Here is a 22907-nt window from a genome sequence, read left to right on the forward strand (position 1 = left end):
TCTCTAATATGTAATTTCCCAGCCTATACTGGAACCTGGGGCTGTTCCTGCCCAGATTCAAGACTCTACACCTGCCCTTGTTAGATTTCATCATGTTATTCCCCACCCAACTCTCCAGCCCATCCAGATCCCGCTGGATGAACTGCAGGTTAGTTCATGTTAAGGTATGTGTGGGTAACCAGAACACAGAATTAGTCCCGAATCTGGTCCGTGGTGGATGGGAACCCTCGACTGCTTCGGCTGTCTGGCTTCTTCAAATCAACAGTGACCCCAAGCTCGGTCCTGTGCCACGAAGAGGGGAGAGACATTCTACATTATGTACAACAGACTTCTCTTCTATGCAGGTATTAATATATTGCCTTCCCCTGACGTGATTCTTCATTATTGTACAGTGTTTTCATTGGTCGGGAAAAAAAAAATCACTTAAAGAGTTCTTACTGTTGCTGTCTTTAGGTATTTCTGGTTTGAAAGAAAGCAAAGAAAACACAATCCAGGAGGCAATTCCATTTTAATAGTCTCTGAATTCTCAATATTTGAAAAGGAAAATAATAGGGTAAGTGCAGGAATATGCAGCCATTACCGACAGGAGCAGCGTTACTAATCTTCTCAGTACTGCCTTTCGCTATTTCATGGGGAAAAACATCGAGCCTGGGATTTCCCATCCCTGAGTTCCTGGGGCTGGGGGACACGGAACCCGACGCTGAGCGTCGCCTGAGAACCGCAGCTTGCGCTATTCAATGTCTTCCGGCCTCACGGGGTGAGGCAGAGGTATAATTGATTTCTTCTCTGTATCTCTGGAAAGAGCTTTTCTCATATCTGTGGTGGAAGAAAAAAAAGCCATTGTAACAAGACAGTCATTGCACAAAGCCACATAAAGTGAATGCTCTATTATATCTTTTTTAATCAAGATTTCCTAGAATCACAGAATATCTCGAGTCGGAAGGGACCCGCAAGGCTCACCGAGCCCACGGCCCTGCCCGTCGCGGGGTGACCTCCCCCATCCCCGTCCCCGTGTCCCGTCGTGGGGTGACCTCCCCCGTCTCCGTCCTCGTGTCCCGTCGCGGGGTGACCTCCCCCGTCCCCGTCCCCGTGTCCCGTCGTGGGGTGACCTCCCCCGTCCCCGTCCCCGTGTCCCGTCGTGGGGTGACCTCCCCCGTCTCCGTCCTCGTGTCCCGTCGTGGGGTGACCTCCCCCGTCTCTGTCCTCGTGTCCCGTCGCGGGGTGACCTCCCCCGTCCCCGTCCCCGTGTCCCGTCGTGGGGTGACCTCCCCCGTCTCCGTCCCCGTGTCCCGTCGCGGGGTGACCTCCCCCGGCCCCGTCCCCGTGTCCCGTCACGGGGTGACCTTCCCCGGCCCCGTTCCGTCCCGTCCCCGCGTCCCGTCGCTGCTCAGGGTCAGCGCCTGCTCGCCCGCAGGAGGCGCCGAGCGCGGCCGGGTCACCCTCCGCCTCCTCTCCAGGCTCAGCCTATCCAAGTCTTCCCTCAAGGCCTTTCGCCACCTGTCGCCCTTGGGCACACACCAGCAGTCTGATGTCCTTGGTGTTGTTCGGCAGCAACACCATCAACCTGGCTCTGTCACAGCCTTGCGGAAGCCCCGGCAGACAACGCCCGCCGCCTCTCCTCCCCTGTGTCGCGGGGGTAGCCACTCGGCCGCAGGGGCCCCCGGCCTGCTCAGGCAGGGCCTGCCCTTGGTGAAGCTGCCCTGAATCGCGCCGTCCCCCGTGTGCCGCAGCACAGCTTCCCGGGGACCTGTTCCGTGACCTGCCCGGGCACAGGGTCACGCTGACAGGTCGGCAGTGCCCAGGATCCTCCTTTCTACCCTTTTTAAAAAGGGGTGTGCTGTTTCCCTTTTCCCAGTCAACAGGACCCCTTGAAGTAGCTACATCAGTGGACAAAGGAAGGGCTATGGATCTCGTCTGCCTGCACTTCTGTAAAGCCTTTGACACGGTCCCCCACAACATCCTTCTCTCTAAACTGGGGAAATACGGGTTTGATGGGTGGATGAGGAACTGGCTGGCTGGTCGCATCCAGAGGGTACTGGTCAATGGCTCAGTGTCTGGAGGGCACTCAGCACAGGACACACACGGAGCTGCTGGAGAGGGGCCAGAGCAGCCCCAGGAATGACCCGAGGCTGGAACAGCTCTGCTGGGACAGGAGAGAGAGCTGGGCTGTTCAGCTGGAGAACAGGAGCTCCAGGAGACCTTAGTGCAGCCTTTCCAGACTGAAAAGGGGCCATAAGAAAGATGGGGACAGACTTTTGAGCAGGGCCTGTTGTGACAGGACAAGGGGTGATGGGTTAAACTAAAGGAGGGAGATTCAGGCTGGACATGAGGAAGGAATTGTTGCCCTGAGGGTGGTGAGAGCCTGGCCCAGGTTCCCAGAGAGGTGGTGGCTGAACCATCCCTGAGACATCCCAGGCCAGGCTGGACGGGGTCTGAGCACCCTGAGCTGGTGCAGATGTCCCTGCCCATGGCAGGGGGATGGGGGGCTGGGGAGGTCCCTCCAACCCAAACCGTTCTGTGATTCCTTCCCCCAACAACACTGGTGAAATCCCAGCCCCGGGTGCGAGCATTCCCAGAAAGAAAAGTTAGATAGGAAACTGCATTTTTATTCTTTGCTTACCTACAGGATAAATATCTTTGCACTTACTAATTTATTCTTGTTTTGTAGTTTATTTTGCCACAGATGCTACAAAATGTGTGAACTGCAAGATTAAGTTTTGTAACTGATGTAATCTTCAGTAGGAAAAGCTCTCTAAAGGAGTACACAAAATCCCATTCATCAACAACTATCTGAACTCATTTCATATAAAAAATACAACAATAATGGAAACAAGCCCAGGAATCCTCAACATGACAATCCTTCCATTCAGCCTGAGGCAGAACAAGTACTTACCATAAGCATCTTCATCCGGCTCTCCACTGCTGGCAGAGTAGTACTCCAATACTGTCCGGTACACGCTGTAGCCCAGTTGCTTGTACATGTTTACTGCAACCTGGTTTGATACCCTCACAAAGAGATCGACAAAAAATCCACCCTTTCTTTGAAAAAAATAAAACCAAAAAACCACAGTAAGGTGAAGAGCAGGTGAATGTATTTCTAAACAATAACCCATACCTTGCAACCAGACCAAGAGCAGATCTGCTGACGGCACGCGAAGCAAACACGGTTCACACTGTGACAACAGGTGCACTGCGTTACCGAGGGACAAATCGTGTACAGGCACCGATTCAAGTTTATTTCTGTCACACGACTGTTCTTCTACACCAGCCAGCGGTTTCAGAATTATCAATAGAAAGCACAGGACAGGTTTAATCACCCGTATCAGCTTCATATCCATAAAAATGATTAAAAAAACCCAAAGCAACAACACAATCCAGATTGCAGTGGCCCAGTGACTCCCTGCCACAGTGCGGGGGGCAGTCACTCCAAAGTTCGGCTGCCCAACGGGAGGCGGCGCTTCCCTCAAAGCACCGTTGTGAACACGCGGTGCTGCTCTGCAGTTCCCCACCAGCCTGAGCTGGGGACACCTCCCCACCTGTTCATTGACGCTACACTACATTCTCTGCAGGTAAAAGTAACCAAGCACAAGACGGAAAGTAAATTAAGATACTGTCTGCCATGTAAAATTTGCTCAAGATTGTGCCTCAGGGAAGTACACAAAGCCCATGATGACTGGACAAGTATGTTGGAGGCGCTATGGGAAACAGTGTTGATGTTTCGCGAAGCTGTCGAGAAACTTCTATAGAGTATCTCTATTGGAATTCAGGTTACATCCTACTGATTCTGGCAAGTTAGCTTTCAGAAAAATCCTGAGATTTTAAACCACCAGCAACATCAATCGTTATTTTTCTCTAACTACAGGGAACTTCAGTGAAGCAGGACACTACCTAAAGCTAAATTCTGCTTTAAAGATAAGCACAGTACTCACTTTTCTGAAATTTCTTCCAGTAGTTCCATCAATTTAGCAGCCAAGCCCAGCCGTCGAAATTCTGGCGCAACAGAGAGGGCAGTAACGTGTCCATGCCATTCCTCCCTGGCCACGGAGCCCTCGGCTTTACCCATTACTGCGGACAGACAGAGCGTCAGCTTTGGAACACCCACTCACGCTGCACATCCTCACAAAACAGCCAGACGGGCATGGACCAGCGTCGCCGCCCTGCGGCAAAGGCGCCAACACCAGCGTCTGCCGTGCCGCTCTGGGATTCAGAAATCACCACAGCTCTCACTTTGCTCCAGTGTAACAGCAGCTGCTTGGCCAGCGGGGAAAGAAAAAGAAATGTTGCATGACTTCCATGACTCCCAAAGGAAAATTCAGCGACTCTCCTGAGCCTTAAACTGAACGGAATTCAGGATCTGACTACAACAACGGAGGGCTACAGGGCCAACACTAACTCACCACCCTGGCAACTGCTGGAGGTTCTTGGTGACTCTGGGGGAACAGAGCTTGGGAAACTTTGCCAGTCTGGCAACGGAAAGCTGAGGCGCTGCAAACATGGTATGTTTAAGGAAGGAAAAAGAAAAGGTGAACATTGTTTTGGGAGGTTTCTTTGTAGTTTCTCTCCTTTCTACACAGAGTCAAACCAGCGTTAGTTCACCAATATTCACACTTCCATGCGGTACTCTTGGAAACACCTCAGTCACTGCTAATGAACAACTGATGTGGTGGGTATGGAGACACCTGTACTGCAAATGCTGTAAGCGTTACTGTACTTTAGTTTCTGGGTCCCTGCAAAGACTCCTGTCCTGCTCCCTCCCCCCCACCCCTCTGCACAGACAAAACGGGAAAAACCTGGAAGGCACAAGCAAACTAACAGCTGTATTTGGAATAACTTCTGAAAAGCACGAATATTTCACAACAAACAAGCAAATGACGTCCGCACCAGAGCCTTCCCTTGCAGGACAACGCGAAACCCACGCCCAGCATTTTTACTTCCTGATGCCTGTCAGTGTGTGAGATCAGAGCTGCGCGCAGGGTTTAATTCCGGCATTACAGAACTGCTCACATACATATGTTCACCTGTATAGACCTGTGTGGGTGTTACCAGAGCCGAGACTCCTTGCCGCACCAGGCACATCAAACTGAAAACTGCTGCTGCAAGTCTCACATAATACCCTTACACATTTATTACATGCGAAGATGCCACGTAACGTTCCTTTCCCAGTTGGGTATTTGGAAAACGTGAAGAGCAAGAAGAGCTCCTGCATTAGAACCCCCGACACGCAGCATTAGAACCCCAAGACATGCAGCGTTAGAACCCCAAGACACGCAGTGTTAGAACCCCAAGACACGCAGCGTTAGAACCCCCGACACGTGGCGTCAGAACCCCCAGACACGCAGCATTAGAACCCTAAGACACGCAGCGTTAGAACCCCCAGACACGCAGCGTTAGAACCCCCAGACACGCAGCGTTAGAACCCCCGACATGCGGTGTCAGAACCCCTGACACGTGGCGTTATAATCCCCAACACGTGGCGTCAGAACCCCTGACACGCGGCGTCAGAACCCCCGGCCCGCGGCGTCAGAACCCCCGACACGCGGCGTCAGAACCCCCGACACGCGGCGTCAGAACCCCGACCCGCCAGCCCGTGAGCGGTGCCATGGGCGCCCTGTGCCGCACTCACTGTAACCCATCAGCTCCCCGCCGGGCGCCTCGGCCACGATGAAGTACTCGGGCCAGTGGGCCAGGTACTGCAGGTAGAACGGGATCCCGTACTGCGAGGCGGTTAAGGTTAAGGTTCAGGTTAAGGTTCAGGTTCAGGCTCAGGCTCAGGCTCAGGCTCAGGCTCAGGTTCAGGAGAAGCCGAGGCGGCCCATCCCCAGGCCCCCTCCCCGGCGGCAGCAGGAAGGATACGGTCTCTGTCAGCGGGTCCAGGTTGCTGCGGGGGGAGAGCAACGCTCAGCACGGCCCGGGGCCTGATGGGCGGCCGAGATCACCGGGGAGACAGGCCCGAGGGGCTGGGAGAGGGCAGGGAGAGGGAAAGGAGAGGGACTGGGAGAGGGGCTGGGAGAGGGGCTGGGAGAGGGGCTGGGAGAGGGAAAGGAGAGGGCTGGGAGAGGGGCTGGGAGAGGGGCTGGGAGAGGGGCTGGGAGATGGAAAGGAGAGGGGCTGGGAGAGGGACGGGGAGAGGGACGGGCAGAGGGACGGGGAGAGGGACGGGGAGAGGGATGGGGAGAGGGGCTGGGAGAGGGGCTGGGAGAGGGACTGGGAGAGGGGCTGGGAGAGGGAAAGGAGAGGGGCTGGGAGAGGGACGGGGAGAGGGAAAGGAGAGGGGCTGGGAGAGGGGCTGGGAGAGGGGCTGGGAGATGGAAAGGAGAGGGGCTGGGAGAGGGACGGGGAGAGGGACGGGGAGAGGGAAAGGAGAGGGACTGGGAGAGGGGCTGGGAGATGGAAAGGAGAGGGGCTGGGAGAGGGACTGGGAGAGGGGCTGGGAGAGGGAAAGGAGAGGGGCTGGGAGATGGAAAGGAGAGGGGCTGGGAGATGGAAAGGAGAGGGAAAGGAGAGGGGCTGGGAGATGGAAAGGAGAGGGACTGGGAGAGGGGCTGGGAGAGGGAAAGGAGAGGGGCTGGGAGAGGGAAAGGAGAGGGACTGGGAGAGGGAAAGGAGAGGGGCTGGGAGAGGGAAAGGAGAGGGGCTGGGAGAGGGAAAGGAGAGGGACTGGGAGAGGGAAAGGAGAGGGGCTGGGAGAGGGGCTGGGAGAGGGCTGCGCTCACATGTTGTTGAAGCGGAAAAGGTCGTCGCAGGTGAAGGCGCGGAGCGTCGTCATGATGATGCTGGTGCTGCCGCCGCCGCTCCTGCCGCTCCTCCTGCCGCCGCCGCTCCTCCTGCCGCCGCCGCTCCTGCCGCTCCTCCTGCCGCCGCCGCTCCTCCTGCCGCCGCCGCTCCTCCTGCCGCTCCCGCCGCTCCTCCTGCCGCTCCCGCCGCTCCTCCTGCCGCCGCCCCGGAAGCGCTCCCTTCGCCCCGGGTTCCTTTCCGCCGCGCAGAGGCGGCCGCGGAGCCGAGCGGCACTCGCTGCTGGGGCCGAGCCGGGTGCGGGGCCGAGCCGGGTGCGGGGCCGAGCCGAGTGCGGGGCCGAGCCGGGTGCGGGGCCGAGCCGGGTGCGGGGCCGAGCTCAGTGCGGGGCCGAGCTCAGTGCGGGGCCGAGCCGGGTGCGGGGCCGAGCCGGGTGCGGGCTGAGCCGGGTGCGGGGCTGAGCCGGGTGCGGGGCCGAGCCGGGTGCGGGGCCGAGCCGGGTGCGGGCTGAGCCGGGTGCGGGGCCGAGCCGGGTGCGGGGCCGAGCCGGGTGCGGGCTGAGCCGGGTGCGGGGCTGAGCCGGGTGCGGGGCCGAGCCGGGTGCGGAGCTGAGCTCAGTGCGGGGCTGAGCCGGGTGCGGGGCTGAGCTCAGTGCGGGGCTGAGCTCAGTGCGGGGCTGAGCCGGGTGCGGGGCCGAGCCGGGTGCGGGGCCGAGCTCAGTGCGGGGCTGAGCTCAGTGCGGGGCCGAGCCGGGTGCGGGGCCGAGCCGGGTGCGGGGCTGAGCCGGGTGCGGGGCCGAGCCGGGTGCGGGCGCCGGGAGCAGCGGGGCGCGCGGCGGGCGAGGCTGACCCGCCTGCTCAGCGGGACGAGCGGGACTCGGGGGGCGGGAGCGCTGGCGCGTGCCCGAGACAGCCCGGACCGCCCCGCGCGGGACATCGGCCGGGCACGCGCACCGCACGGAGGGCGGAACGCCGCACGAAACGGACGAGCTCCGGGGGAGGGAACCACAGAATCACGGGATGTCCTGGGCTGGAAGGACCCACAGGATCATCAGTTCCAACTGCTGTCCCTGCACAGGACACCCCCCAGGTCACCCCGTGTGTCTGAGGACGGTGTCCAGTCTCTTGAACACTGTCAGGTCGGGCCGTGACCCCTCCCTGGGAGCCTGTTCAGTGTCCAGCACCTCTGGGGAAGAACCTTGTCCCCATGTCCCACTGCCCCTCCCCAGCACATCTGCTGCCGTTCCCTGGGCTCTGTCCCTGTCCCAGAGCAGAGCTCACCCTGCCCCTCCTGCTCCTGCTGAACCTGCAGCCCATGAGCTCTGCGCTCAGGCTGCTCTGCTCCAGCTGAGCAAACCCAGGGACTGCAGCCGCTGCTCACACGGCTTCCCCTCCAAACCTTCACCAACTTTGTAGCCTCTTCTGGACACTCCAATAGCTTTATCTCCTTTTTATGCTGTGGTGCCCAGAACAAGAAGCCCTGCGGTGCTGCACCAGCTTGGCGCGGATGCTCCGCAGGCCCAGGACACGCAGCCAAATGCTGCGGCCCGTCACGGAAAGTTACTGTCCGAACTGGAGGATGGATGCTAAAGCAGCCAGGCCCTGAGACCATAATGGTGTGGGGAGAAACCCCAGAAGAGCACCCTGTGGAAACGGAACACAAGAGCTGCTGATGCAGCCTGGGACAGGGAGAAAGACAGAGGGACAGAGAGGGATGAAGAACAGGGAGGAAGACTAAAAGAAAGACAGGGAGAGAAAACAGGGCACAGAGATGAGATAAAGAGGGATGGGGACAAGGACTGAAGGACAGAGAAAGAGAGGGACAGGAGTGGTGTGCAGGAATATAGAGATATATATACAGAGAGAGAGATAGAGCCCCTTTCCACTGTGTCCTGGGGTAGGTGCTAGGCAGGGTTTTCAAATGATTCTTGAGGATGCGACATGTCCGCTGTCACCCGCATGGTGGCCTGAGGAAGGGGATACAGGCAAAGGATTTCAGAGGCTGGTGGGACACGGACGTGCCCTCCTCGCACACCCACAACCACAGGGCGAGTCCCCAAACCTTGGCAGGCGCAGGAGGCCTCATCCCCCACTTCTCCCACACGAGCGCCCTCGTGCGCGCCGGAGCCGCAGCCTTGGCGCAGGTCCGGGGCTGCGCTGCCACCAACGCCACTCCTGGGACAGCGGTTCGGGGCACTCCAGCACCCGCGGCTCCGCGGCGGGACGCTGCGGCCCCGGACGGCGCTGGGACGTTTCCAGAGCGCTCTGCCTCCCGGTGCACGAAGCCCTAACCCACAAAGGTGAGCCTGACCCCTAGCACTTCAAATTCTAACTCTAAGTCCTAATCCTAAATCCAACACCTGACCGCACAACCCAACCCCCTGAACTGTAATTACTAATCCTTAAACTACAGCATTAACCCAAATCCCAAACCTGAGCCCAAATCCAAGCCCAGATTCCTAATTCTAACCCCAGCCTGAACCCTAAACCTTGACATAATCCCAAATGATAACTTCAACACTTAACATCCTAACCATATTCCCTAATCCTAAACCCACAAACCCTCCCCCTAACCCAGAGAAGCTGTGGAGTTCCCATCCTGGGAGATACTTAAAAACCCTAACATGCTGAATCCAAAACAGAGCTCTTGATTCTATCCTCATCCTAATTCTTTACTGGCAAAGGGAACAATTCCAAGATTGTTTATTGTACATTTTTTTATCTTAACTGTACAAAGACAGACAAGTAGGTCAGAAAACAAGTATCTCCCGTTCACAGAGATTTCGTGTTCCCCTCCCAGCCCCTTTCCCAGAGCTCTGACAAAGGCACGTGGACCGCAAGAAACAGTGACGTTCAGTAGCAGAACAGAAACACTAAGAACGAAACACAGGTCTGCAGCCTGCTGCAGTGACAGCACGATGCATGTTTGTTGTTGTTGGTTTTTGTTTATTACAGATGTCACAACGGCATCTCAGATGGGAGCCGTCCCAGCACCATCAGCACTGACAGCCAAGGAAGGACCAGTTTTCTACGGTGTCTGTTAAAAAATAAAAAATTAAACTCCGCTTACAAATATTCAGGATTCTTATTGACAATATCCCGTGTATGTGCCCTTCTCCATTATGTACATCACGAAGATTCTGTACAGTGTGTATAGCAGCTTGCCGCAACACCGCTGCCAGCCACACATGCTTGGTGATTTCTTTAATACATCAGCTGCACTTACAAAAATTCTTTACTTTCCTAAGAAATAAAAATAGGGGTTATTTTTGTATGTCAGCTGCTGATGATAAAAATGTAGTTGTACATGTAACTGACCCATGAAACTGCAGGAGGCCGAGGACTTGTGTGATAACAGGTACGGGACAGGTTCAACAGCCTTGGGCGAGCACCCTCTGCCGCCTCCAGCCCGGGGACAGCGGAGCGCGCAGCGCGTGCTCGGAGCTGCTCCGGGGAGCTCGGCCGCGCCCGCCGTTCCCAGGTGACGCCTCCGCTCGGGAGCTCCGCGACTGCGGACGTGTACGTGTCAGTGGGACCCGGAGCGCGAGCCCACCTGGCAAAGTGCTGGGGCCCAATCTAAACGTGGTCACTCGCTTTCCCAAGCTCTGGTGACAGTCCTGACTAAACCTCCCTTGACTTGGACGAAAGCCCAGACACTGTTCAATATACATACGTACATCACAAAGCTTAAATATAAGCGAGAGCAAGCCCAGTCTGAATCTTCTGTTCCAGGTCTGCACGTTCTTCCTCCTGCACAGGAAGAACACGTCTAGCCGTGGCACGGGTGCTCTGCTGACCTTCTGCATTCTTCACCTTCTGCTTCTCTCTCTAGATCCAAAGGAGCTTCTGACCGTGACCTTACCTAACACCAGCGAACAAGACGCTTTGTTCTCAGCTTCTGTCCGTGCTACGTCACTCTTCCCATTGCGTGTCATTTGTGGCAGTGTCAACAACTCCAGTGTCCACAGCAACAGCAGAATTCACACGTCACCTTACTGCATTCTCTCTTTTACTTTTTAGGTTTTCTCCCCAAGAATAAAAAGAAAGAACAAAAAAGGATGTGTGAAGCAACAATATTAGGATCATCTTCCCGTGCTTCATTTATTCAGTTGTATGAGAGGAGAGTAGTAGGACAATGAGTGTAAAAAGGATTTGGTTTCTCAGGTAATTCTTATGCTTTGGGAAACCGAGTAGCGTATTGTCTCTAGTTACAGAAGCTGCTCCTCACCTATTGATTTGCTTGGTGGGGAGTTCTTTGATCACCCACAGCTGCAAACAGCAGCATTACTGACAGTGCCGCTGGGAACAGATGTGTCACTGCCAGCCTTAAGCACCGGTGTTCTTGCAGCTCTTGAGATCTTATGAATAAAGCTGCTTTTGTAGAGACTACCAAATCCAAACACACCTGGTATGGACAAATACGCTGGTGTTCATGATCTAATATCATTACAAGAACAGGGAAGTTACGTTCTTTCCATAGTTCTCTACCTTGATAACAGTTTGAAGCTCTTCTTTTGGACATGTCAGAAATCATTCGCGCCCAATCATCCCATTTTGCTAGTGCTCTTCCAAAACTTAGCATTACCTTTAGTCCATCGCAAAGTGACAATCCAGGACACAGAATAAGGAGGAAATTTCTGCCCTGAAACTTGGCCTTTAAATTTTAGGAAGTCGAGGCAAGTACTGCCACCCAAGATCCGTTTTGTCTGAACGTGCCCTGCACGTATGTGGCTGAGCTTCAGTATCGGTACAGATGCACTCGGATACACAGAGATAGCAGCGTCTCTCTTTCCCACTTCCATATGCGTGTTTATGGAAATTCTGATTGGTTTCTAAAATGCTGTCTCCCCTCTCTGGTGTGCGCACCCTTCTGTCCGTCGGCACAGTGTCTCCCAGCCCGATTTATACACTATGGCGACGGTTGTTGATCATGGCCACGATGTGCGACAGGTCCAAGCTCTTCATCATAACCTCCATGAACTCCTCGTCTTTCCTTGCGCCCTCCACAAACTCGTCCAGAGAAAGTTCACCTGAGTCAGACCCAGACAAGAAGGCATCAGGATCACGCCCGCCGCCATTGACCAGGAAAAGGGGTCCAGTGGTCTAACTTTAGAGAACACTGGCTGTACGTGCACTGCTCTAAAGCACCAACAGGCCTCAGTCTTTGTAAGCGTATACGGAACTTCCCTAATATCCAGCTCCCTTTTTCCCTTTGTTTTCCCCACAGAAGGGAAAGGGCCCATCAGCAATAACAGGGGAGTGCACAGCTGAGGAGTAGGATCATGGGGTCCTAGAAATAGGGCTGGATCAGCCACCTCCTTTTTGGCCTAACGTGTTATAGTGCTAACCTGCCACGTCCTTGCTGGGGTTTATGTTTAGAAGTGATGGGAGCTGTGACAGGCAGAAGCAGGGTTTCTGTCCTAGGCCAGGGCGCTGTTGTGCGGGGACGCAGCTGGGCAGAGCTCTGACACAGCGGGCGCGTGCGGCCGCGCGGCGACACCCGCCGGGGACGCGGTGACTGGGGCATCGGCTGCGCTCGGCCGGCGGGCTGTAGCGCTCCTGTGCTCGGCCAGCGGGCTGTAGCGCTCCCGCGCTCGGCTGGCGGGCTGTAGCGCTCCCGTGCTCGGCCGGCGGGCTGTAGCGCTCCCGTGCTCTGGCGGGCTGTAGCGCTCCCGCGCTCTGGCGGGCTGTAGCGCTCCCGCGCTCGGCCGGCGGGCTGTAGCGCTCCCGCGCTCTGGCGGGCTGTAGCGCTCCCGTGCTCTGGCGGGCTGTAGCGCTCCCGCGCTCGGCCGGCGGGCTGTAGCGCTCCCGCGCTCTGGCGGGCTGTAGCGCTCCCGTGCTCGGCCGGCGGGCTGTAGCGCTCCCGCGCTCTGGCAGGCTGTAGCGCTCCCGTGCTCGGCTGGCGGGCTGTAGCGCTCCCGCGCTCGGCTGGCGGGCTGTAGCGCTCCCATGCTCGGCCGGCGGGCTGTAGCGCTCCCGTGCTCTGGTGGGCTGTAGCGCTCCCGTGCTCTGGCGTGCTGTAGCGCTCCCGTGCTCGGCCGGCGGGCTGTAGCGCTCCCGCGCTCTGGCGGGCTGTAGCTCTCCCGCGCTCTGGCGGGCTGTAGCGCTCCCGCGCTCTGGCGGGCTGTAGCGCTCCCGTGCTCGCCGTGCTGCTGCAGCAGACCTGGCAAGGAAACTGAGCCCCAGCACTGAACTCCACGTGTCCTTTCCCTGCCGCTGAGATATTTAGGAGTAGGTGGGGCCCTCTGTTGATATTTCCCACTTCTAACTCTGAGATAAGCTGCACAGCAACATACAGAAAGGAAAACAGGAGAGCCCACTCCAAGACCCTACTGCCAAACTCATGGGGACAGAATACAGCTGAGAACAGCGCAGGGAACAAATCCTGTCGTACTGATTACATGCGACTCATGGGAAAGAAAGCCTTAGCAAAATTCACCGAGAATGCATTACTGGTTGAGAATTCATACAACAGGCAAATATGAAATGAAGATCCACAGTGTTCAATCAAGAATGGATGACGTGACATGGGTGTCTCTTTGTAGCACAGAGACCGCCTGAGGCGGAGGACAAAGACAGGAATCTTACCATCCCCATTCACATCAATCTTGTTGAAGACCCTGTTGGTGAACTCTTCTGCAGTGGTTTCATGGTCACCGCCATTAATAGCTCGAATAGCCTGAAAGAGAAGAGCAAGGACAGGAAGCTGCCGATGGCCTCCGACAGGACGGGCTGAGGGCACCGCCGCCTGCCAGCGCAGATTGGGAACGAGACAGCTGTGCCTGGTACCTTCCCGTAAAAATGAACCAGCATCATAGCAAAACACAGCAGAATCATCGGCCCTGCAACTGGCGCTGCACGTGAAAGGGAACGTGGAGCGAGCAGTGAAACCCACAGGATTGCCCTGAATCTGCTCAGCTGAGGGAGAAACGGCAGAACCGGGATCCACCTAAGTGATCCACTTTCTGTCACCCTATAGTCTGCCAGGCCAAATAAACTCTGTCAAACACCCTCTGCATCTGACATTAGGAAATTCTTTTGTTATATGCTGTGCCCATTTATTTCTGTTCTTGCTTTCTCTCTTTCCATGTATATACCGATTCCTGTGTGTCTCGCTTCTCCCTGAAGCTCACTGGAAATGCATTTTCAGCTTGAGAAGGTTTAAGCATTATTCACTACTGTTTACTGCAAATCATCTTATTCATAGTCATAAAGTGCAGAGCTCGCTTTTCTTTCCATGCATAATTGATTCACCTGTTTAAGGATGTCCATGAAATATGTGATTCCACAGCCTTCATATTGATTTTAAGACTACTCATTTTCTAGTTTTTACCTTCTGATTTTTGGTAACTTTATTCATTCTTTTCAAATGTAATTCCACTAAAACTAAGTGTCACCTCAGCATCTTCCTGCGGCTGCGGAAGAGACGCTGAACCACACCGCAGGGTTCAGGGGGCAGTGAACTGGCTGCCAACGCTTACCGCCCACAGGACTTGTTTCTGCCATCTGTCCCTTCACTGTGACGCCTGAGCACTCCTACTGCATTTTACCAGGCGGCTGGGTGTTATCACAGCTGTTGATCTGGCTTTGTCTCTTCAATGCCCAGCACTAAAACCCATATTCAAATGAAAATGCATGACTAATGTCTTATTAGTGGTTTTATTTGTGGAGAGCTAAGCCTTCAAATCTTTATCAAATCAATTTTCTGATCTTTCTTATTCAGAAATGTAAATGATTTAGGTCATTGAACCTTTCCTGCATCTTTCTGGTTTCCGGGTCTCTGCAGAATAACCTGAGCTCCCAGCACAATTCATTCTGAGATATCCACAAGGCCATGTCTCTGCCTGCAGTTCCAGCACTTTCCACAACAGCCATTTCAATACCATCTTTTTCATTAACAGTCGTTCTTCTTTAAACTATTTGCCAGAGTCAAAAATGTTTTATTACATTGACAGTTAGGAGCTGGTTCTAAAAAGCAAACTGGGAGTAACTTTCCAACTGGTGTTTACGTGGGGAACAGGACACACGGACACAGTGCAGAGGCTGCGACTGACGGCCGCGGGCTGTGAAACCTTGGAGCACCATTTAGGTCCAAGGCAGCTAAGCCAGCGCTGGCTGTGCTGTAACGTGCCGCGCGGCGCAGGGGGTCTGTCGACTCTGCTCACTGCACCACGGGGTCGTGGGGAGCTCTGCTGAAAGCGAGAGCGCTGTTGAAGGAGGTCGCGTCCCCTTGGGGAATAACAAAACTCTTATTTGCGTGGTGGAATCTGCCTTTAGGGACAGAGGAAAGAGCACAAATGCCTGGAGACTCACCTTAATGATGTTGAGCAATTCATGTCGATCAATGCAGCCGTTGCCGTCTACATCATAGAGCTTGAAATACCACCGCAACTTCTGCTCCATCTTCCCCCGGAGAACGAGGCTGAGGGCGGCCACGTATTCCATGAAGTCAATGTATCCGTCCTGTGCGAAAACAAAGCCCAGATCGTGACGGGAGCAGAATGAGGGACTTGCGGCTGCAGAGGCGCTTTACCTGACCGCTCCGATTCACAAGGGGCACAGAGACCTGGGCTTAGGAAAAAGCTTTAGTACACACACATACACAGACATACATACATACACACGTACACACACATACACACACACACACATACACACACATACACACACATACACACACACACACAGACATACACAGACATACACACACACACATACAAAGAGACACACACACACACACATAGACATACACACACACATACACAGACATACACACACATACACACACATACACAGACATACACACACACACATACACACATACACACATACATACACACACATACACACACGCACACACATGCGCTATGTCTGTCCGCCTTTAAGATCTGCTGAACGCCTGGATTCCGTAGTTATGATCTATTACATATCTGTGTTTCCACTTGCGGAGATGAAACCCGTTACCGCACATGAGCAGTGTGCACGGACTGTGTCCCCAGCGCGGACTGTGTCCCCAGCGCGGACTGTATCCCCAGCACGGACTGTCCCCAGCACAGACTGTGTCCCCAGCATGGACTGTGTCCCCAGCACGGACTGTGTTCCCAGGACGGACTGTGTCCCCAGCATTGACTGCGTCCCCAGCACAGCCTGTGTCCCCAGCACGGACCACGTCCTCAGCACAGCCTGTGTCCTCAGCACGCACTGTGTCCCCAGCATGGACTGTGTCCCCAGCATGGACTGTTTCCCCAGTGCCGCCTGTGTCCCCAGCACAGATTGTGTTCCCAGCACAGACTGTGTGTCCCCAGCAGGGACTGTGTCTCCAGCACACACTGTGTCCCCAGTGTGGACTGTGTCTCCAGCACACACTGTGTCCCCAGTGCGCACTGTGTCCCCAGAACAGACCTTGTGTCCCCAGCACGGACTGTGTCCCCAGCACAGACTGTGTGTCCCCAGCACGCACTGTGTCCCCAGCACAGACTGTGTGTCCCCAGCACACACTGTGTCTCCAGCATGGACTGTTTGTCCCCAGCACGGACTGTTTGTCCCCAGCGCGCACTGTGTCCCCAGCACGCACTGTGTCCCCAGCACGGACTGTTTGTCCCCAGCACAGACTGTTTGTCCCCAGCGCGCACCGTGTCCCCAGCGCCGCCTGGACGTGCTGCGGGACAGGCGCTGACCCAGAGCCCCGGGGCAGGACCGAAGGCGGCTGTGCCTGGGGTTTGTGCACCCGTCTGCGCTGTCCCTGTGTCCCCGCTGCTCCGCTGGCCACAGGGCCCTCCTGCACCTCTGGAAGAATGTGACTGAAGACGTATTTTAAATACATAGAACATGATCTGACAGATGGAAAATTGTTCTGTATTTAGGTTTTGTAAACATTCAATTTCTTGCATCTACAAAGAAACTCAAAAAGCTCTTGTTTCCTCCGCCAGAAAAATGCCAGACATTAAAGATTTATAATCTATGGATTTAACACCAACTAAAATTTGAAGTGGTTAATAAGAAACAAAAAAGAAAGTGCAAGAAAGTGCTCTGCCAAAAATTCTGAATAATTACAGAGAAAAAAACCCCAACTTTAATTTACTGAGGTATTTAAACGAAGTCAGATGTCTTTCTGGAACGGATGTAAGTAAATGTATGTAAAGGTGAATGGACTAGCAGAGCGCTACCGTGTTGCAGCCAGGATCAGGACACTTTAAAACGCTCACTCAGTCGTTATGTTTTGTAACTCCCCTGAGCACAGTCCCCAGAACCGGAGGCGGGAAGGCGGCTGTGGCTGCGGTTCGTAACGTGTCTCCGCAGGGTCCTCAGACCCTGCAGGTCCAGGGGCAGACGGTTCCGCCCGCCGCCCCGCTCTGTGTTACTGCAGGGTGGAATTACTCGGGTGCTCTTGCTCCTTGCCCTTGTTTACAAAAGGAGCTTAGATTAAGTGGCTATTACGGGCTCAGATTAACTGATGTAGGTCCATCTCCACCGGTTGCTACACTCTTACTTCATTCTCCTTGAGATCACTGTAACTTTATTTAGAAGACAGTTTTTAATCTCTGTATGACCAAATTTGCATTAGTCTTCTTAGGACATTGTTTACTGCTTAACATGAGGCTCACGGGAGAACTTGGGTATGCCTAACATCCTTGAACAAATGTTGAAGTCCTTAAACATCCCAAGAGTTGACAGAGGTGAAGGCCAAGACTTGTGCAAGGACTGTAAGTGTGTTGGTTTAGTTCATAGAACTGCTCCTCGTGGCTCTGCTCACCGGGCACAGGAGCTGCAGGGCGAGGCGGGACGTGCTCTGGGGCAGTCACTGCGCCCACAGGCCCCAGCCAGCCCAGCGGAGCCTCCCTGTTCCGCTCGTGTCTCTGAGAGTTCCATCATCTCCCCAAGCATTCCTTAACTCCACGTGGCTTCTGGCACGTTGTCCAAACCAGCATTCTCTGCTCAGTCCCTAGGCTTTCCTTCTTCAAAACTGGCCCTGTTTCACATCTCCGTGGCTGGTTCCTCCTCGGCTCACAGACATTTGCTCCAGCCATTTCAGAGCCTCGGAGCAGACAGCAAAGCTGAATTTTCCCAGGCTGCCATAAAACCAAATTTCTCTATTATTTTTATTAAAGGCCTGCAAGCACAGGCTTAAGTATATATGGATAAATAACAGGAAAAAGTTGGGGGAATTGCATGCTTAAAAGAATTGTGGGGGCTACTGTTTCTTGCCTTGGCGGCAGCCGGTGCCGCTGCCGCGGCAGGGAGCGCCGCCCGCACCGCGCAGAGCGCGTCCGCCCGCACCGCACAGAGCGCGTCCGCCCGCACCGCGCAGAGCGCGTCCACCCGCACCGCACAGAGCGCGTCCGCCCGCACCGCACAGAGCGCTTCCGCCTGCACCGCGCAGAGCACGTCCGCCTGCACCGCACAGAGCACGTCCTCCCGCACCGCACAGAGCGCGTCCTCCCGTACCGCACAGAGCGCGTCCTCCCGTACCGCACAGAGCGCGTCCGCCCGCACCGCACAGAGCGCGTCCGCTCGCACCACACAGAGCGCGTCCTCCCGTACCGCACAGAGCGCGTCCGCCTACACCGCGCAGAGCGCGTCTGCCCGCACCGCACAGAGCGCTTCCACCTGCACCGCGCAGAGCACGTCCGCCTGCACCGCACAGAGCACGTCCTCCCGCACCGCACAGAGCGCGTCCTCCCGTACCGCACAGAGCGCGTCCGCCTACACCGCGCAGAGCGCGTCCGCCCGCACCGCACAGAGCGCGTCCGCCCGCACCACACAGAGCGCGTCCGCCCGCACTGCGCAGAGCGCGTCTGCCCACGCAGCGCAGAGCGTGTCCGTCCGCACCGCACAGAGCGCGTCTGCCCACGCAGCGCAGAGCGCGTCCGCCCGCACCGCACAGAGCGCGTCCGCCCGCACCGCACAGAGCGCGTCCGCCCGCGCAACGCAGAGCGCGTCCGCCCGCGCAGAGCCCCCCTCGGCTGCCGAGCACCTGGGAATCTCCGCTTCTGTGAACGTCACGGTGATTGCTATTGTGTTTGATTCCCGGAGTCTCTACTATCTTATATATATTATATTTTGAATAGTAAGAATAAGAACATGAAGAATAATGCCTGCCCTTAAGAATACTCCCTGCCCTTATTCCTTTCATTAGTATTTTACTAGTCAAACAAGGCCAAGTCAATTAATACACAATAAGATCTCAAAATTTAAAGACAAACTTGCACAAGGTTGTTAGATAATAAGGTACTATTACCTATGGCTATGTCATCCCTGTCATTATCTATGCACATTAATTTGCTCCTTGCATTTAGCTGCTCCACGTTAGTGTCACTCAGCGGCTTTCCACACCAGAGTCTGTAAGAGACTCTAACAGCGCAGAAGCTCGTTTGCCTTTAAGCAGTGTGAGATAGTTAATTTCCTTGCCGGATAACTCACCTTGTTCATATCGAACGTGCGGAACATCTGCTCAATGTACTCATTGGCCTCCGGGTCTAGCCCTCGCAGCCCGAAGAACTGTTTGAACTCGTGCTCCGTCAGCTGTCCAGAAGGACACTCTGTCATGAACTTCTTGTACCAGTGGTGGATCTCAACAGCCTGCAGATCGTCCACCGTGGAGCTGCTGTTGTTCCCCATGTGTACGTGCGGTCAGAAGAAAGATGCTCGGGGACGATGCTCTTCCTGCTGTTTCTCTGGCGGCTCTGCCCACCTGCTCCTGCCCCAGCTCAGCGTTACTGTCAGATAAGTGAGAGATCTAGATTTCCACAAGCCAATTACAGATGATAATCTGCTTAGAGGATGATTTGACAAACCTGAAAGTTTCAACGAGATAGTCATCTTAGAATGGAAAGGAGGTGCAAGATAATCACTGCTATTTCAGGAGCCAGTTCAGCAAGGGTGAGAAGGTTAATCAGATACCGGCATCGGGAGCTATGCTGGTTCGGTACACTTCCCTATTTTTAACTTGGATATAATTATACATGAAGATATGAGGAAAAGGTGTAAGAGGTGGGATTTGAAGTGAAGACCTGCTCCTCTAACTGGATTTGAGAGTCTGTTTCCTCAAACAGCAGTGCTGGATAACTTAGGGTATAGGACCAGCGCACAGCGTATAGACTTACGGAAGTAGCCCATCATCAGTGTTTTGCTATGCGGGGGAGAGCTCATCTCCACACTCAAAAAGGGGCACGGAGGAACAGTGGTGGATGGGGAAACCAAATAATCCCCTAACCTGGCTAATCCCAGAACTACCACATACGTGCAATGAACCCATAAAAGGCTCATCTGCACAAACAGGGAGGAGCAAAAGGAGAATCACAGGCTGGGGAACCCGGATAGCCCAGTAACAGAAATGAAGCCCCTGTCCTGCTGCTAAGGCTGTTACAGGGGAGCCATCAGCCCCGTGGGGCTGGAGGTGGCACCCACGACAATGAGTCGGTGGGAGAGGTCGTCAGAGACTTACAGTGAGGGACACGGGAGACGTGGGGGCAGAGGAAGAGCCTCTGAGGATTGCATGAGACTTACAATGGGATGCTTAGGGGAGAAACCAAAGGTGGGGAAAGGGATGGGTCTGGGTGGTTTGGGGGTGAACAAGCATGGAAAATGGAGGGAAAGGTGATCCGAGGGGCTCGTTGCATGTAGAATGGTTTCTGGTCGGTGTGAGTGCCTGGCCGTGCCCGGTGCCTCATCGGCACGGCATTTCCTGTCTGCGACGTTTCTGACTGTTTTCCCGGCCGTGCAGCTCTGTTCGGTGTGCGTGCACGGGGCTTTAGTGCCCACAAGTGGAGTGGGGACCACGGGCCACAGAAGCCGGCAACTGGAACCAGTGAGGATCTAAGTGCCAGCAGCTGGTGTCAGACCACGACCCACAGGGTCCCGCACGTGCTGGGTGCTGAACCTGCACTGACCGTACGTGTGTCGGCACCTGGCCGCCCAGCCAGCCTGGCCAGCGAGCGGAGCGCGGCTGGGAAGCAGCCGTAGCAGCCTCACTCCGTCAGGTCACCAGGCCCGGCAAATTCCAGCGACAGCACCGAGCAACGGGAATCAGAGCAAAGCACCGTCTGTACCTGGGAACGGATGTCATTCCGGTGTCTTATCCGCAGAGACTCGAATCTGCTAAAACACGGTAATAGCTTATTTTTGTAGCATAATTAAAAAAAAAATCCGAACCCATAAACTTTATAATAAAACAAAGAGAAGTAATTTTATATCCTGAAACAATGAACAGTGCTAAACAGTCCATATACTTATCTTTTGTGACCAGCATCATATAACAATATAAGTAGTACTGCCTCAACTTGACTTTCTCAAGAGCACAGTAAATCAATACAACCAGACTACGTAACACAAGTGCTTCAGCTGCCTATACTGAAGCTGCAGATAAACATTAAGGCAATTAAAAAATTGTTTGTGTTACTGAAATGCAGTGAGATGCTAGCATAACTGACCCTTGAAAATTATCACCGTTAATCCACATAAGAAGGACAGTATGTAAAGGACATATAGGATTTCTATCTCTGTTAAACACCATCACTAAACATTTTAAACTAAGAACTCAGTGTTATGTTCAAAATCTTAGCACAGTTTGGGTTGGAAGGGACCCCACAGCTCATCCGGCCGCACCCCGACATGGGCAGGGACACCCTCCAGCAGCCTGGCTGCTCAGAGCCCGTCCAGCCCGGCGCTGAGCACTGCAGGGACGGGGCACCCCCAGCTGCGCTGGGCAGCCTGGGCCAGGCGACCGCCCTCGGGGAGCAGCTTCTTCCTTAGCCCTGAGCTGAACCGCCCTCTTTCCCTTTAAAGCCACTGTCCCTTGTCCTGCCACCCCCTGCCCTTGTACAACGTCCCTCTCCTGTCTTCTCGCAGGTCCCCTGAGGTACCAGCGGCTGCTCCGGGGTCCCCGGGGCTGCTCCTCCCCAGCTGCACACCCGGCCCTGCAGGGAAGTGCTGCAGCCGCTGCTCGCTCCCGTGGCCCAGGACGCGCTCCAGCAGGTCTGAGAGGTTCTCGTGCCGGGCCCAAGAGCTGCACGCAGGACTCCAGGCAGGTCGCACAGCACCACCTCCCTTGGCCTGCTGGCCACGCCGCTTTCCACGCAGCCCGGGACGCGCTTGGCTTCTGGGCTGTGGGCTCGCGTTGCCAGCCATATTCAGGTTTTCACCCGCCCATACCCCAAGTCCTTCTCCGCAGGGCTGCTCTCAACCCACTCCTCACCCGGCCTGTGTCCGAGTCTGGGGTCGCACCAACCCATGTGCAGGACCTCGCACTTGACCTCGTTGAACTTCATGAGCTTTGCGTGGACTCACCTCTCTAGCCTGCCCAGGTCCCCATGGATGGCATCCCTTCCCTCTAGAGCATTAGCCACGGCACTTTACACTTCTGTCTAAACCCAATAATTTATGCTTAGTATAACAGAAATTCTAACCGTCTAGTCCAAGAGTCATCATTCGTCTAGATCGAATTACAGAAAAGCAAAGAAAAATAATGTAGATCGAGCATTTATATACAGGGGGAAAATTGCACAATAGCAATAATACAATTAAAAATGCAATACACACACTTAGATTCCGTGTGTTTTCTGGTGTCACGCTCACCTGACTGCTGCTCCTCGGGACGTGAGGATCTGTGGTTCACTGCTGTCCGTGGCGCGGCTGTCGTGGCAGGGGTGCCATGGCAGGGGTGTCGTGGCAGGGCTGTCGTGGCAGGGGTGTCGTGGCAGGGGTGCCATGGCAGGGGTGTCGTGGCAGGGCTGTCGTGGCAGGGGTGTCGTGGCAGGGGTGTCATGGCAGGGGTGTCGTGGCAGGGGTGCCGTGGCAGGGGTGTCGTGGCAGGGCTGTCGTGGCAGGGGTGTCGTGGCAGGGGTGTCGTGGCAGGGCTGTCGTGGCAGGGGTGTCGTGGCAGGGGTGTCGTGGCAGGGGTGTCATGGCAGGGCTGTCGTGGCAGGGGTGTCGTGGCAGGGGTGTCGTGGCAGGGCTGTCATGGCAGGGCTGTCATGGCAGGGGTGTCGTGGCAGGGGTGTCGTGGCAGAGGTGTCGTGGCAGGGGTGTCGTGGCAGGGGTGCTGTGGCAGGGGTGTCATGGCAGGGCTGTCGTGGCAGGGGTGTCGTGGCAGGGGTGTCGTGGCAGGGCTGTCATGGCAGGGCTGTCATGGCAGGGGTGTCGTGGCAGGGGTGTCGTGGCAGGGGTGTCGTGGCAGGG

At 55.3% G+C, this 22907-nt stretch overlaps 2 protein-coding genes and 1 long non-coding RNA gene across 3 annotated transcripts; 1 reads left to right on the forward strand and 2 right to left on the reverse strand.

The window, feature by feature from the left end:
- Window positions 1–532: 532 nt before the first annotated feature.
- Window positions 533–6913, reverse strand: NAA20 (N-alpha-acetyltransferase 20, NatB catalytic subunit). The gene is made up of 6 exons (XM_080344952.1): window positions 6714–6913; window positions 5854–5878; window positions 5624–5714; window positions 3930–4065; window positions 2894–3039; window positions 533–816 (listed from the first exon to the last, which is right to left on the reverse strand). The coding sequence occupies exons 1-6, from the start codon at window positions 6764–6766 to the stop codon at window positions 731–733; spliced, it is 537 nt and encodes a 178-aa protein (XP_080201078.1). The 5' UTR covers window positions 6767–6913; the 3' UTR covers window positions 533–730.
- A 379-nt stretch (window positions 6914–7292) lies between these two features.
- On the forward strand, window positions 7293–9804 carry LOC308052718. Its single transcript, XR_013923578.1, has 2 exons — window positions 7293–9031; window positions 9687–9804. It is a non-coding gene; the product is annotated as an uncharacterized lncRNA (long non-coding RNA).
- Window positions 9805–11633: 1829 nt separating this feature from the next.
- Window positions 11634–19349, reverse strand: LOC308040837 (guanylyl cyclase-activating protein 1-like; the record flags this gene model as incomplete). The annotated part of the gene is made up of 4 exons (XM_080345211.1): window positions 11634–11761; window positions 13320–13410; window positions 15045–15194; window positions 19152–19349. The coding sequence occupies 4 exons, from the start codon at window positions 19347–19349 to the stop codon at window positions 11634–11636; spliced, it is 567 nt and encodes a 188-aa protein (XP_080201337.1).
- Window positions 19350–22907: the final 3558 nt, after the last annotated feature.

Source organism: Nesoenas mayeri (genome assembly GCF_963082525.1).
Source record: "Nesoenas mayeri genome assembly, chromosome: 1".
In the NCBI taxonomy this organism is placed as follows: Eukaryota; Metazoa; Chordata; class Aves; order Columbiformes; family Columbidae; genus Nesoenas; species Nesoenas mayeri.

Coding starts and splice junctions, on each gene's coding strand:
- NAA20 (XM_080344952.1), bottom strand. CDS start 6,766: ATGACGACGCTCCGCGCCTTCACCTGCGACGACCTTTTCCGCTTCAAC. Junction 4,066..5,623: donor CGGGGAGCTGATGGGTTACA/GTGAGTGCGGCA, acceptor GTCTGTCCGCAG/TAATGGGTAAAGCCGAGGGC. Junction 3,040..3,929: donor CTGGAAGAAATTTCAGAAAA/GTGAGTACTGTG, acceptor TTTTTTTCAAAG/AAAGGGTGGATTTTTTGTCG.